This window comes from Pelmatolapia mariae, linkage group LG7 (genome assembly GCF_036321145.2).
Source record: "Pelmatolapia mariae isolate MD_Pm_ZW linkage group LG7, Pm_UMD_F_2, whole genome shotgun sequence".
Taxonomy (NCBI): domain Eukaryota; kingdom Metazoa; phylum Chordata; class Actinopteri; order Cichliformes; family Cichlidae; genus Pelmatolapia; species Pelmatolapia mariae.
This window is the reverse complement of record NC_086233.1, coordinates 4790039-4803383: the sequence shown is the minus strand read 5'-3', so window position 1 is coordinate 4803383 and position 13345 is coordinate 4790039. Positions and strand designations below refer to the sequence as shown.

Below are 13345 nucleotides of genomic sequence, written 5' to 3'. Positions count from 1 at the left end.
CTCCGCCTTTCTAATCCTCAGACTACAATCTACTGTCATAAACCAGTGGAATAAAACAGCAAGAGAGAGAGAAGCACTCAGAGATGCTTTTGAGAATGAGGATTCAAGGCCGTGGGCTGGATAATGCGTTTAAAATGCTCCGCATGACGAGCGCAGCACTCTGAAGTTACTCCAGTCAATTCATGAGTGTTGGGAGCCCTTATGAAGAGTAGGCGTCTGATGCGCGGACAGTGTTTTTCACAATTCTAAGAGCAGGTTTTAGATCAGTGAAAATAAAGATGGCGGGGTGTCCGGTGGGCATACTCCGCTACACTGCTGCCGTTTTTAGCCAACCCATTCTCACTCGGTCAGGACCTGTAGGTGTCGCCCACTGGGTACGCTGTTAGCAGCTCGACAGAGTCGGTGGGAGTCCCTCAAAGTCAGAAATAACCACAGAGAGACTTCAAGAAAAAAAGTGCTGCTGATGTCATCAGTACCATGGGACACCATGGTAACCAAGGATGCTGAGCACGGCCACTGTGTGGAGTCGGGTTGTTCGCCCTGTACTGGTGCAGAATTTGTCCAGGAGCTCCAACTCCCCATAAGAAATGCCAAAGCTAATGCAACCAAACCTGGCCAAGTCAAACAAAACAAAACTTCCACATCTTTTGCTAATCAACTTTCCTTAACTCAGATAGCTCAAGGAAAGACATGAAGGAGAAGTCAGAAAGAGAGGACTGTGGTACTATATATGTATATCTGACAACACTTACACAACGAGGCTGTTGATGTGGATCCTCGAGATAGATAAGAAAACACATCGTATGTACTAAGGCTACTCCAGGCTGTATAAACATGGACTAAAATATAATTTCACTGCCAAGGCTGGAGTTAAAAACGGAAGGGTGCAGGCAGTCTCAACAGTAAAATGAAACATAATCTTGCTAACCCTTCTGTCAACTCACATTTTCTTTTCCTGCTACAGAGATGATCCGCTTTAACTCTTGCTTTTATTATCATCATTCAAGTCAAATAAATTCATGAGACTATACTATACAGTGGTTTGGCAATACAGTCAACATCAAAATGAGCACATAGCCAATGCAAACAGAGTTAGACTACAGCCTTCGCTTCACTTTGATTACTTTAATACAGCTCATAGCAGATTTTAACAAAGCAGCATGAGATTGTTTGCCTGAGGCATTAAAAAGTCGCTGAAAGTTCAAAACAAATCAGTGTATTAGTGAGTTGTGACATTAGAGGCAAGCAGAACTGATAACTGAACAACTCTAAATCTTAAGACTTTCACTACGTAGTAAGATAAAGGTTAAGGAAACAAGGAAAGGAGAAGTCTGCCTTTCTACTGGGTGTTTGACATAATGAAAGTCTGCATTTAAGCTAACTGTATGGCAACACCAATGGTAAGGTCAAAAAAACGAGTTAAATGAATCTGCTTTTGTCTTCTGGGTTAGGCTCACCCCCACCTGGTGACCCAGATAGACTTAGATTTCATGGTATTTTTGCCCATTTGGCACAACCAAATGGAAATGCTTCTAAATACTACAGGGCCAAATTCCATGCATGTGGCTAAAACACCAACAAACCTTAACCCTAACCTTAAATTAGTTTCCAGACACCTGTCAAATGTAGGATTTTGTTACTCCTCCTCTTGGAAATCAACACTAAATGCCACCCCTGAAATGGAAAAACACACTAATGTGTTTAAATATAAAAGGAAGGAGTTCCTGAGCATGAGCACGTGTTGGGTTGGGAGTGAGAATGTGTTGCTTCAGCTCGCTTGGGAAAGTACAGATATGCACCAGCTTCCCTGTTTTGAGTGGTTAACATGACCTCAGTTTTCTGGTCTCATAAATTCTGAAAACACCAACAAGCTGTGAAGGGAACAAAATAAATATTCTTTCACACCAACTCTGGCCACAGCTCCAAAAATACACCGAAGACCACAGTGAGTGTACTTGCTGGCTTTGGCGGTTGTTTAATCTGCCCTCTAACATGAACTAAAACGCATCATGAAAAGAGACGTGACATTTATGAGTGGGGGAGATTTTTCTTTTTTTGCTGAAACTTCAGTCGTGTGAACATATTGCCACGGCTTTTTATGCCAAGTTGGTCTCATGCTTTTCCTTCTTTTCCAAAAGATTTAAAAGCAGTATGAAATCCTGCCGTTTGCCACCAGAAGAGTCAGGAAATTACTGCACACTCTGTCAGTACAACATCTGACAAAATCTGGCAGCTTCAGCTCTCTAGCTGTGACTATTGTATCCATTCAGGTCTAATCTTCTTTGGATAAGCTTTATGAAATGGGATAATCTTCTTTCCCTTTCTTTCATTGATTCATTGATCAGTTTTTTCTTTCCCCTCCAACCCCCCTATGTCTAATAACAGCGAAACAGGCAGTGCCAATCTGTTTCCCTGGCTTGCAGTGGAAAATATGCCTGTCCAAATAAATAAGCCCTTCTCTAAACAAGCCCTTTCACTCGGTCCTGCCCACACTGTCCCTGAAATACCGCTGGCCTAAAAAACGCTCCATATCCAGACCAAAACCCTCCAGTCTTCTGCGTCACTAATGCCCATGTATCAGCCTGCTGTACTGGGTGCATTCTGACTTAGCCAGCCTGAGCCAGATTAATGCCTGCTGCACTCTGCAGACACCGCATGTATCCTTGGTGCACGCAGCAACACCTGCATTTTACAGTCAGATTGTAACCGAAGCCGGTGGTGAACATTTTACTACAGTGCGTATGACGCGACCCTAGAGGAAGATGTGCGTGGGCATGTGTTGGGTTGTGTGTTGTTACCCAGAGCCCATGGTTTGTCCTCCCCTGGCCCCAGGCGACATGGGTCCTTGTATTGAGTAAAAAGTGCGTGCTGCTGCTCCAGCTTGTCCTCTGGAAAAATACAAGTGTGCACACATACACAGTGGAAGGTTATACACACAGTCAGGAAAGTCAGTTTTACTCCAAACACGGCAGAAAAGTCACACATTACTGATTCTTCTTTAGGAGGTCATAGTTGCTAAGCTGCTAGCATGCTGTGGAGGACAAAAAATGAGTTAAGTATAATAAAATAAATCAGTTTCATTATTATTTATTCATTCATTTCCCCTTTACCCTCCACAGCTCTACACTTTTTTTTTTTCTGTTCATTCTCTTTACAGACCTTTTCCCCTCCCTGAGCCTGCTTGTGTGGACTCTTTCTGTTAAAAAGGGAGTTCTTCCTCCCCACCGTTGCCAAGGACTTGACCTTTAGTGCTTGCTATTTCTGATACCAACTGCAGCTGGTTTAGTTATCATGCTTGTGTTTGTGAGATAGCTCTTTTGTATGAATGCTTTTTATTATTGTGGTCTAGCATTTATCTAATTTAATGCAAAAATTAAATGTGGTGAATAGTTAGTCTTATATAGTTATTAATTAGCTACTAAAAATCAATTGTTCCATTCTTTTATTTTTCATACCTTTTCTCCCACTCTATCCTTCTTTTTAATCCACTGCGTTGCTTTTTATCGCTAAGTCTGCTTTACAACACAAACACTTTTTTGCACTGGGATTTAAGGGATAAAGAGACAGCAATGCTTCTTTCTGTCTTTTATGTTGGTGCTGTTGATGGTGGTTATATAAATAACACCAGTGCAGAGCTCTGGTTAAAGCTGTGGGTATACAGGAGGCCTTCAGGTACAGTACTGAGCTGCTATTCAGTCTTACTGAAGCATTCAGAGCTTAATTCACATTTTATTTTTGCATGTACAATTGCAGTGTGAAGTACAAAGATCTGTGAGCTGAGCCATGAGCTTTACTGACACACTGTCATAGAGGTTCACTGTTTCAAGGCTGTTTTGATTAATTATAACATGCATCGTGGTCACATTCAATGCCTCATTACGGAAAGCTTTCAAAGAAGAATTTAACAATATGACTAATAAGAACAATCAATTGTCTATTTGACAGCAGGAGCCTATCGAGTTAGTACATTAGTCAGTTAAACAATGGTTTTCTTTTGGAATTAAAAATTGCAGCTTTGTTCTTTACACACTATTATTACAAAGCAAAGAACTAAAGCTGCAGTTTTGGGTAATTAGTCGAACCTCAGATTGTTTATAACTGAATCATAAGGTCAAATGCATTTTAAAACACAAAGTGCATGATTTTCAGAATTTTCCGAGTGCTAAATGGGAGACTCGATGTTAACAGCAAGTTAGAGAACATGTTGACATTTTGAGAAATGACCTATTTCAATATCTACATCAGTGCATATCCAAAATTCAACCCCACTGTACAGCTTTTCTCCAGTTCAGCATGCAATCAAATTTTGAGGTGGGTGGAGAACATCCCAGCTACCCCTGTGTTTATCCTGGCAATATCAATTTAGACATACCTGAAGAGCAGTTGTCAAAGTTGAGGTCTCCCAGGATGACGTCAAAGGCCACCAGGTCTTCCAGCACCTTCTCTCCTTCCGGTGGTATGGATGATGACTGGCGAAACTCAGCCCCCCACTGAAGCAACCGGTCCAGCTGCTCACACCGTACTGATGCATCACCTGAGATAATGCAGTGAAATGAGTAGCAGATTATTACTGAAAATCACTAAAATATGCAGAAATGGGTGTAATCAGAGCATAACATCACAGATTAATTCAGCATTAGTACTGTGGGTTAGAACCTGAATGTGAAAATTTGCATCGTGTAGATTACAACGTAATATGACACCAAAGAATGAGCTACAAATTGGTAAGCTAATGAAGTTGTAAAAGGCTATCTTAAACCTATAAGTTAATTTGGGGGCTGGCCCCTCTGGTGATTGCCTTCCACTATTTACATTGCTTCAGCCTGCCTGCAGTTTCTTCTGCCTCTGCAAGCCGCTCTGTAACCCACCGCCACCCCAGCTCTTCCATTTCATGTTGTTTCTGACTTAATCTGTGCTCTGTGAGAAGGTCTTGCTTTTGCCATCTGTCACCCACTGTGTCTAATACTGTAACTACGGAGCAGTTATTACAATCCTGCTTAAAAAAGTCCAGTCCCTTTAAGTAATTTCTGGTGCTGTTTTGCTTTGGCAGCATTTGTGTCTGTCCGCTGCTGCCAGTACATCTGATAAATTGGCGTTAGTTATGGATCGGAGGGAGGAGGTGAATAGAAGGAGGCGGTGGGTGAAAGCATGCGATAGAAATATCAGCTGAATAGTGGAGAGTGCGAGAAACAAAGAGGTGTCAAGATATTGGTGGGTGAGTAGGTGGCTTTGGCTTTGATTACTCTCAGCTTCAGCTCAAGTACATGTGAAATGCTATTTCTTTTCTTTTTGTGTGACTGCATCTCTTAGAGATGGATGGATCTGGGAGGGGGGACGTGGGGGAGCGTTTGCCTGCGTATGTGCATGAAAACTAAATGTTTCTTCAGATCAAAATAATATAATGATTTGTATGCTTTTATCAGAAAAAAGGAACAATCAGGTAAATAGTCTCACTCTGAAGGGGCCATACATACACAGAGAAATTAGCAAGAACTAGTGGATGTCCATAGCAAACAATCATCAGGTTTAAGGTGATGCAACAAACAAATCCTTTGATGTGTAGACAAAGTTTAACCTTTTAAAATCCACCAGGCGACTCAAAAAGAGTAATGTTTGAGTTTGGCTAATGTTAAGAAATGTGCTTATTTAGCATGTGTCTAAAACCAAACCGAACTTATCCCTCTCATAACTAGATGGGTAAGTGCAGACCTGGTGCATATAGAGATGTTTCACCCAGGTGAGTAATGCAGCCGTTTATGCGGGATGCACCACCCTCCTTAGTTTCCAGGCACTGTCAGAGCTTTAAAACGTGGTCTTTGTGAAGTTTACGAGCAGGAAGTAATGATGGTAAATACCAGCGGGGAATTTGGAACTTCAACTGAGCTGTACCTCAGGATAGTTCAGAGTAATTGAATCTCTGTTAATTTGCAAAGAGATTAGTTTTGTTCTGAGTTGGGTAAGGGACTAAAACTAACAACACAACTATATTTAAGCCTCTCAAAGGGGTTTTATTTTAGGCAGGTGGTCCAGGTCTCTGTAGTCACCTCAGTTCCAGCTACTCCTTTCATACATTTTTATTGATTCTTTACAGAAATATGGTTGAAATAGATATTTTTGTTTAACGGTTAAAAATATAAACGTTAGGGGTAAATGAAAAAGATATCATTATTATCAGTTTTACACAATCCATATGCTCTATGGTGCTGTGCACTCTGCAAAGATACATTCTTTGTCCAGTGCAATCAGTGTTTTACCAAAAATATTAATGCTGAGATCAAATTATTTTTATCCTTGAAATGGAAACACGGGACAGAGATGCCCAAGTAAAAACTGAGTACATGTATATGCATCTCGACCGCTTGTGACACCGGCTGTGATGCAGCAATATTAGAGCAGACAACAAATCAGTGAATTGAGGTCTCAACAGTTTGGCTGCTGGCTGCAATTCTTCTTTCAACAACAGCCTAAATGAGGCTCTATAAAACATTAAATCTTATTTTTTTTGGGTGTGAGTGAAGTAGCAACAGCAATAGAAAACTGGTGCCTTTTGTGGTCGTCACTTTAGTTCATTCAGTCATAAAGTGATTATATATATGTCCCTCACAGCAAGAAGGTTTGGGTTACTTAGTACTTTGGGTATTCTGGTTTCATCTCATAGTCCAAGCACATGCATGTTGAGGTAACTGTGTTTGTTCTCTCTGTAACAGATTGGTAACGTGTCCATTGGCTTTTGGCCTAGGACCTCCATCCTCACCAAGCTGGCAACAAGTCAAAGAGGAACAAAAATAAGGGCACATTGAACTGAACTGCACTGAAATGGAACAAAGCCAAGAGATGAGGTAGCCACTGCATTACTGAGTTCAGTATGTACTGTATATCTATATGCTGACAGTCCCGCTGCATCATGAATTGAGCACTCAGCCTGGAAAGATTTCTCATATAGTTCTCAGAGAATCAGGTCTCTGCACTCCTCCCCTGTTTCTTCCTCTCTGTTCTCCCTGACTTACCCCACCAGCCCAGCCCCCTTAACCTCCAAAGGCTTTGTGTTTGATGTATCTTTAGAAACAGCCCTGCCACTGCTATATTTAGGTCTGAGAGAAGCGTAGGAGAAGCCCAGAATAGCAGGCGAAAAGAGGTGGGGAGGGTATGTCTATGGTAAAAAATGAGGGTGACATCGACCAGGGGCTTTAAATAGGGCTGTGACGCCTTAAACAGCTTGAGGCAGTCACCATGGGAACAGCAGGAGGAGGCATGCTCGGGTTTTGATGTGCCCATTTATCTAAGTATCTGGACAGAGAAGCGCGCGCACACACACACACACACACACACACACACACACACGCACACACACACACACACACACGCACACACACACACACACACACACACACACACACACACACACACATAAAACTGTCTTTGCAGATCTTCTAGAGAAAGACAATCACATTGGGACCTGACATGTTTTCCATCCTGCTTAAGAAACAACCCTTCAAAAAAAGGCATCATGGGATCCTTACTAATACACTCATGTGTGCATGTGCAGAGACAGAAATGACAAAAGACAGAAAGAGAGAGTTGTAGAACATATAACCCTACCTTCTATGGCGTGGAGATGCGTACATGTGACGTATCCCACCACCCTCTGCTCTTGGTGTGAGGTGCCCACGTGAACCTGTTGGGGAGGGGGGCGGGACCAGAGACAAACATGTCACTCCACCGTGTTCAAACAGGCAGCATCAAAGCCCATTTAACGAGTGTGTTTGTGTATGAGAAACAAGCCAGGTAACAACCGCAGCAATTAGATCATACAAGGCAAGGTGAAACTTTATTGATCCCTGTGGGAAAACGGAGTCATTACGCTGTAATTCGATCACTGCACTTAGGGTGTGCAACATAACAGCAGTGGGGCAGAGAGCCCATGAAAACCTAAAGAAGGCATCATTGTGTAATGTCATTATGAAATATTGGTGCATGTCATGGATATAACAGAAATGTGAGATAATAATTCATGATTATAAGATCTGTAAGCCTAATAAAACAGTATGTAACAGTTACGTAATGGAATAATGATGAGCTCTACATCTTTGTAATTAGGAGACTGTTTTTCATCCTAACATGTTGAAAGAGCCGCAGTTATGATCATATCTCTCTTATTTGGCATGTAGTGCACCACTGCCATTTCAATCATTCAGAAAAGAAGAAGAACGACTGCCTCTCACCAGGGTAACCTATCTAACGTCAAGGCAATTTTTCAGAAACTATATGATGTGACATTTCTCAAAAAATGTTCGCATTATAATGTTTTTAATACAGCTTCTCCATTTGGATGTTTAACAACAAGAATAAAAATAAACATCTGGTAGCCAGTGACCCACAGAGTTAGGGTTAGAGTTGGGTGATACATAATAACCTCAAGAGTTTAACATACAACACTTTTTAAATGTCATTTTTCCCTATTTGAAAAGGCATATATATATATATATGGATCTACTTTTGAAAGGAAACATTTTGTAGTTTCTGAAAATGCATATATCTAGCAAACCCTAACCCTACTAACCCTAAACACATGTCTGGTTCCCTACTGGATGTTAAAAGGTTAGCTGATAATCAATGGTGCTAATGATTAGTGCTTGAGCACACCCTTCTGGTTATTCATGGTTATGTCAGACAGTTTATAAGAGAAAGACATGACACTCACATAAACCTCAGCAGAGGTCTATGGAACAGTTCTGTAATGGAAAAGATTGTTGCTGTTCCACCTCTGGACTCAAGAGCCAAAGATGCTGTTGCTCTGATATCTGACACAGTTTCACCTGTGTGGTGTTTGAAGCAAGTAGATGTTATTCATTTTATTTCCAGTTATGTAGGCGATCCATTACATTACATAATCCAAAATGGCTTTTTCATAGTTGTTTGTCGGATGAGCCAGAAGCCGCATTGAGGTTGGCACGCCACATTGAGTCATTAATGAAGCTGTACAAATTGTTATATAAAAGAAAAAAAATTGTATGTTCAATAAGAAGCTCTGCAATCACTCATCTGCCTGCTTTGCTGTGTGTTTAGTCTTCTAGTCTGTTCTTTACATCACTTCCTCTTTCCCACGCTGTCAAACTCAATACTGACATCATTACTCAAGTCCAATCATTTTCTTGCCCGTGTTCTGTGAGCCAATCAGCCTCTGCTCAATGTGCTTTAATGTGAGCGCTCTCTTCTCATTCTGCCTTTCAGACTCTAATTCTCCTCCCCATCTCTGCCTCATCCTGGTCACTGGAGTCCCATTCAAGCCTCCACCTTCATCATCATCAGCAACATCAGCACCTAGACTCGGGGGTCCTGTCCTTATTCCTATCACTGCTGGGATAGGAATTATACTCCACTGTGCTATGATGGTTCTTTAAAGTTTTACCTCCTAACAGCTTATCAGCTGAATTCTGCATCCCAATAAATCATTTTCCAAATTACCTCTCCTTATTCAATTACGATCGTCTGTAGTAATATGTAACCAGCAGTTTAACTAATAAGCTAACTTTGCTTTACTTGACAACCATCCCAATGTTTGTAAAAGGATTTCATTTGAAAAAAATCATCATTCCTTTCATAAAGGTTAGCGAGTAATTTTATTGCCTAAACTTACCCAAAGAGTGAATGAAAATTAATTTTAAAAGTGGTCCCACACCTGTGGACTTCATGATGGATGAGCAGAGGATGGAGGATATAACAGTTTAGAGCCAGGACTTGTTGCTCATGAGTGTGAAGAAAATGATACGTATATGTAGCATATAAAAACTCATATTATAATTGTGTACGTGACTAAAAACTAACTGGACTGCAAAGTGAGCCTGTTTTAAAGCGCTCCTCTTTCCGTGCAGAGGTTATGCTCTGATAGCTGATCTAATTGCAGGCTTATGCAGTTGGAGCTTTAGCATGTATTTCTCTGCAGCTGACTGATGTAGCTAAAAAAAGCTGAGACTCAATGAGCATTGCTTGAAACCCGCTGTCTACTGTGAGTCTTGTTGGCTCGACTACATCCGGATCCACTATTTATCTCTTGTGTTCAGTTTCAGACTTTGTGGTGCAAACATGAGTGGGTTGGATCATAAATATACTGCAGGTTCAACTGACGCAGCGTTTTGTCTCAGTATACGTCAGAAAAACCTATGAAAAGAAATATGCTTTTAAGGAACCGTGGAGCCTTACGTCCTAAATTTAATCTAACGTTTTGATTCATTTAGCAGCCAAACAACATGTGGCATTCGGTCTACAATGGAAATGAATCATTGTTTGGAAAGTTCTTTACAACACTGTTGCAGACGCTGCCACAAATGTGTTGCACTTGTTGGATGCTTTGTTTTCACCCTTCTGTTCAGTTCATCTTGGAATACAATTTAAGCCTGAAGACTGTGTGGCTAACTACCATAACCTTCTCCAGTCATTTGCTCCCTTTTTGTTAACGTTTTGATATCCCTATAGACTGCTACATCCCACAGTACAGTGTTTTCCTAGTAGTGGACCATAGATTGCAGATAGTGTAGTTACTGTCTTTAACTTCCATTGCTGCAGGAAGACTGTAAGTTCAATTCTTGCATATTCCCTGAAAAAGGCCTGTTTTCTATTACATCTAAATGCCTTTTCACTTATTGGTGACCTTTGGTTTATAATTGCACTTCCATTTTCTGCAGTAAGTGCACACTCCTGTGGTTTTTCTATCTTCCACAGATATTTTAAGAGGTTTTGCTTAAACACTCCTGTCTAGACGCACTGTTATGATCAACCACTAATACCCAGTTCTTCTTTTGCATGTGGATGAAATACAAGCTCATCATTTGGAGGGATGGCAATGTTCCACTGTGAGCTTTTCACGTAAGCTTCTAAGACTAATATGAATATGTCTTGAAATGTGGTGTGGTATAAGATATGGCATGGCATACATGTTACAGATTTAGCATTATAACCATTGGCATCCTTATTTTTGGAGCCAGAAGTGAACATGTCAGAACAAATGGAGTCAGCTAATGTTAGAAATGGTAAATGGCCTGTATTTGTATAGCGCTTTACTAGTCCCTAAGGACCCCAAAGCGCTTTACACATCCAGTTACCCACCCATTCACACACACATTCACACACTGGTGATGGCAAGCTACATTGAAAGAGAAGCTGGATCCATAGAGTGCATGGGTGCACACACTGCTAATCACTGAAGTATATACTTATTGGGCACTCTGTACCACAAAGCTGGCAGATTATTCAATTTAAAATCTTTTACTGACAGGAGAAAGTGGCTCAAATTAGCAAACATACGTTATTGGCTCCACCATTTTATCCCTTTTTTCTTTTCCAGTAAGTCATAAAACAATTCTGAGAGGCATTTTAAATTCTGAATGCTTTATAAAACTCAACAACTACAGCAGTTCAGACCCCAACTCTAATTATGATCCTAATGGTAACCTTAGGCAATTAGAAAATGCAACGTCTGCCTTTCAGGAACACCTGTTGATCAAAACTGCCAGTCCTATAACCAAACATACGAGTTAGAAAATAGTACAGCTGTTAAGAAGAGGGCAAGAGGTGGGGCTACACACTCACCAGAGTGGAAAACACGAGGAACGATAACGAACGTTGCGACAAAGAGGAAGGAGAAAACCGAGGCTATAAATACACAACGGCTAATTGAGGGAATGTGGAACAGGTGGGTAAACAAACAGATGCAAACATTTAAAAGATAACAAGATAAAGGAAGCAAAACTAAATGCAAGGCACTGAGAGCTGGAAGGATATGGGGAACACTGCAGGGTCAAATGAAACTTAAGAACTGAGTCAACCAGAAAGTAACCGACCCACAATAATTCAACAACAACTCAAAACACCATGAATACAATTGAACTAAAAATAAATGCAAAATTCAAAACCCAGGGCCCTAACAGTAGATTCTGCAAACTCCACCTGGAATGTCCTCAGGCTAGGCTAATCCCTAACCCAGGACCTTCTTGCTGTCAGGCGATAGTAACCTCTGCAACACTGTATCACAAACTTTATCTTGATGCATTATCTAAATATTAGGAAATTAGGAAATAAGCAACAAACATGGTGCTATTCTATATTTGAAAAGGTTTTTGCCCTCCCCCACCGCAGCAACAGCAGTCCTGACATTGTGCAGTATTTTGAATGGTCTGTCATGTCCCAGGAGGGTAAAACATTTATTATCAGAAGGAAAAACACATCAGCTATTGATCACTGTAAACACATTAGAAGAAAGAGACACCAGACTTCTTCACTTTTACAGAAAATAATATTTTTTGTCACTATTACAAGTTTCCGTACGGTGTTACAGGCACAGAGTCTAACATTTTCCACGTGGGTTGGAGTTACGTTAGAGCATTTTCATCAAGAGAATCAAGCACGACTACGAGTGAGCGATGTTCTGTTCAAGAGGTAGGCTTATTCGATCAATGTGAAGCCTAAAACAGTGCTGAGGATATTATTTTTTCAGCATGTCTTCATATGCTTCATACATATTTTACTACTTCTTACATCAATTTCTCCATTCCTGAAGCATGAGACAGGGAGCAGAGCAGCAATAACAAAAGCTCACTTGAGATTTAATAAGACACCTTTAACATCAGTGTTGAAGGAGTCCTCCGGCAGCACAGAAACGAGGCACGGAGCGAGGTGGACGCTGGCAGCTCTGAAGAGTTGGTGGGTGGATGCAGACTGATGAGGAGGAGGATGAATAAAGGGTTGCAGAGAAGGAGGATGGTGATTGTGAGGTGGTTAGTTTGAAGTGGGAATGAATATGGGTGGAGTAGATCTATAACGAGACAAACACCCCTGCTAGGGGCCAGATAAGAGATAGTCCAAGGCTGGAGTGGTACATAAATCGTTCTCCAGCCTCAGAATTATATTTATAGCACTGCTTGTTAGTATACAACTTAGATTAAACAGCCATACACAATGTAGTTATTTTTAACATAGATATAAACTAACATGACTGTTGTCACATAACAGTGAATCAGCATGCTGTCAGTTCTGTTAATAACAGTTTCTACTTTTGCCCTTCTAAAAGCTCACTGTCTGGCTCAGTTTTCATTGGAATAATCCAGGGAAATGATACTTTCACCACTCAGTTATTTATTTACTTATTTCCTTTTGAACATGGTATCCTGTCACTGCACCTGCATTGGACGTCTGTTTTGCTTCCAAGCAGTCCAGCAGGGTTTGGAAGTGTGGTGGGTTCCTTCAGGTGACCCAGTCCATGTGACCTTAAATAAGGTTGTATGAATAACAATGCAGGTTATCAAAACTACAAAGAGGTGATGACTGTCAAGCTTCCAGCTTGTTGCTAATG

General features: G+C 40.9%; 1 protein-coding gene across 6 annotated transcripts in view; it reads right to left on the bottom strand.

Annotated features, from left to right (window-relative positions):
• smpd3 (sphingomyelin phosphodiesterase 3) overlaps positions 1-13345 on the bottom strand; it is a 120524-nt gene that overhangs the window by 14378 nt on the left and 92801 nt on the right. For all 6 annotated transcript variants that reach the window (XM_063477623.1, XM_063477624.1, XM_063477621.1 and 3 more), the window contains 3 exons: positions 7600-7675; positions 4373-4534; positions 2799-2888 (listed from right to left, as the gene is read on the bottom strand). In XM_063477623.1, the coding sequence (XP_063333693.1) occupies positions 2799-2888; positions 4373-4534; positions 7600-7675 (328 nt within the window). The remainder of the gene's footprint in view (positions 1-2798; positions 2889-4372; positions 4535-7599; positions 7676-13345) is intronic.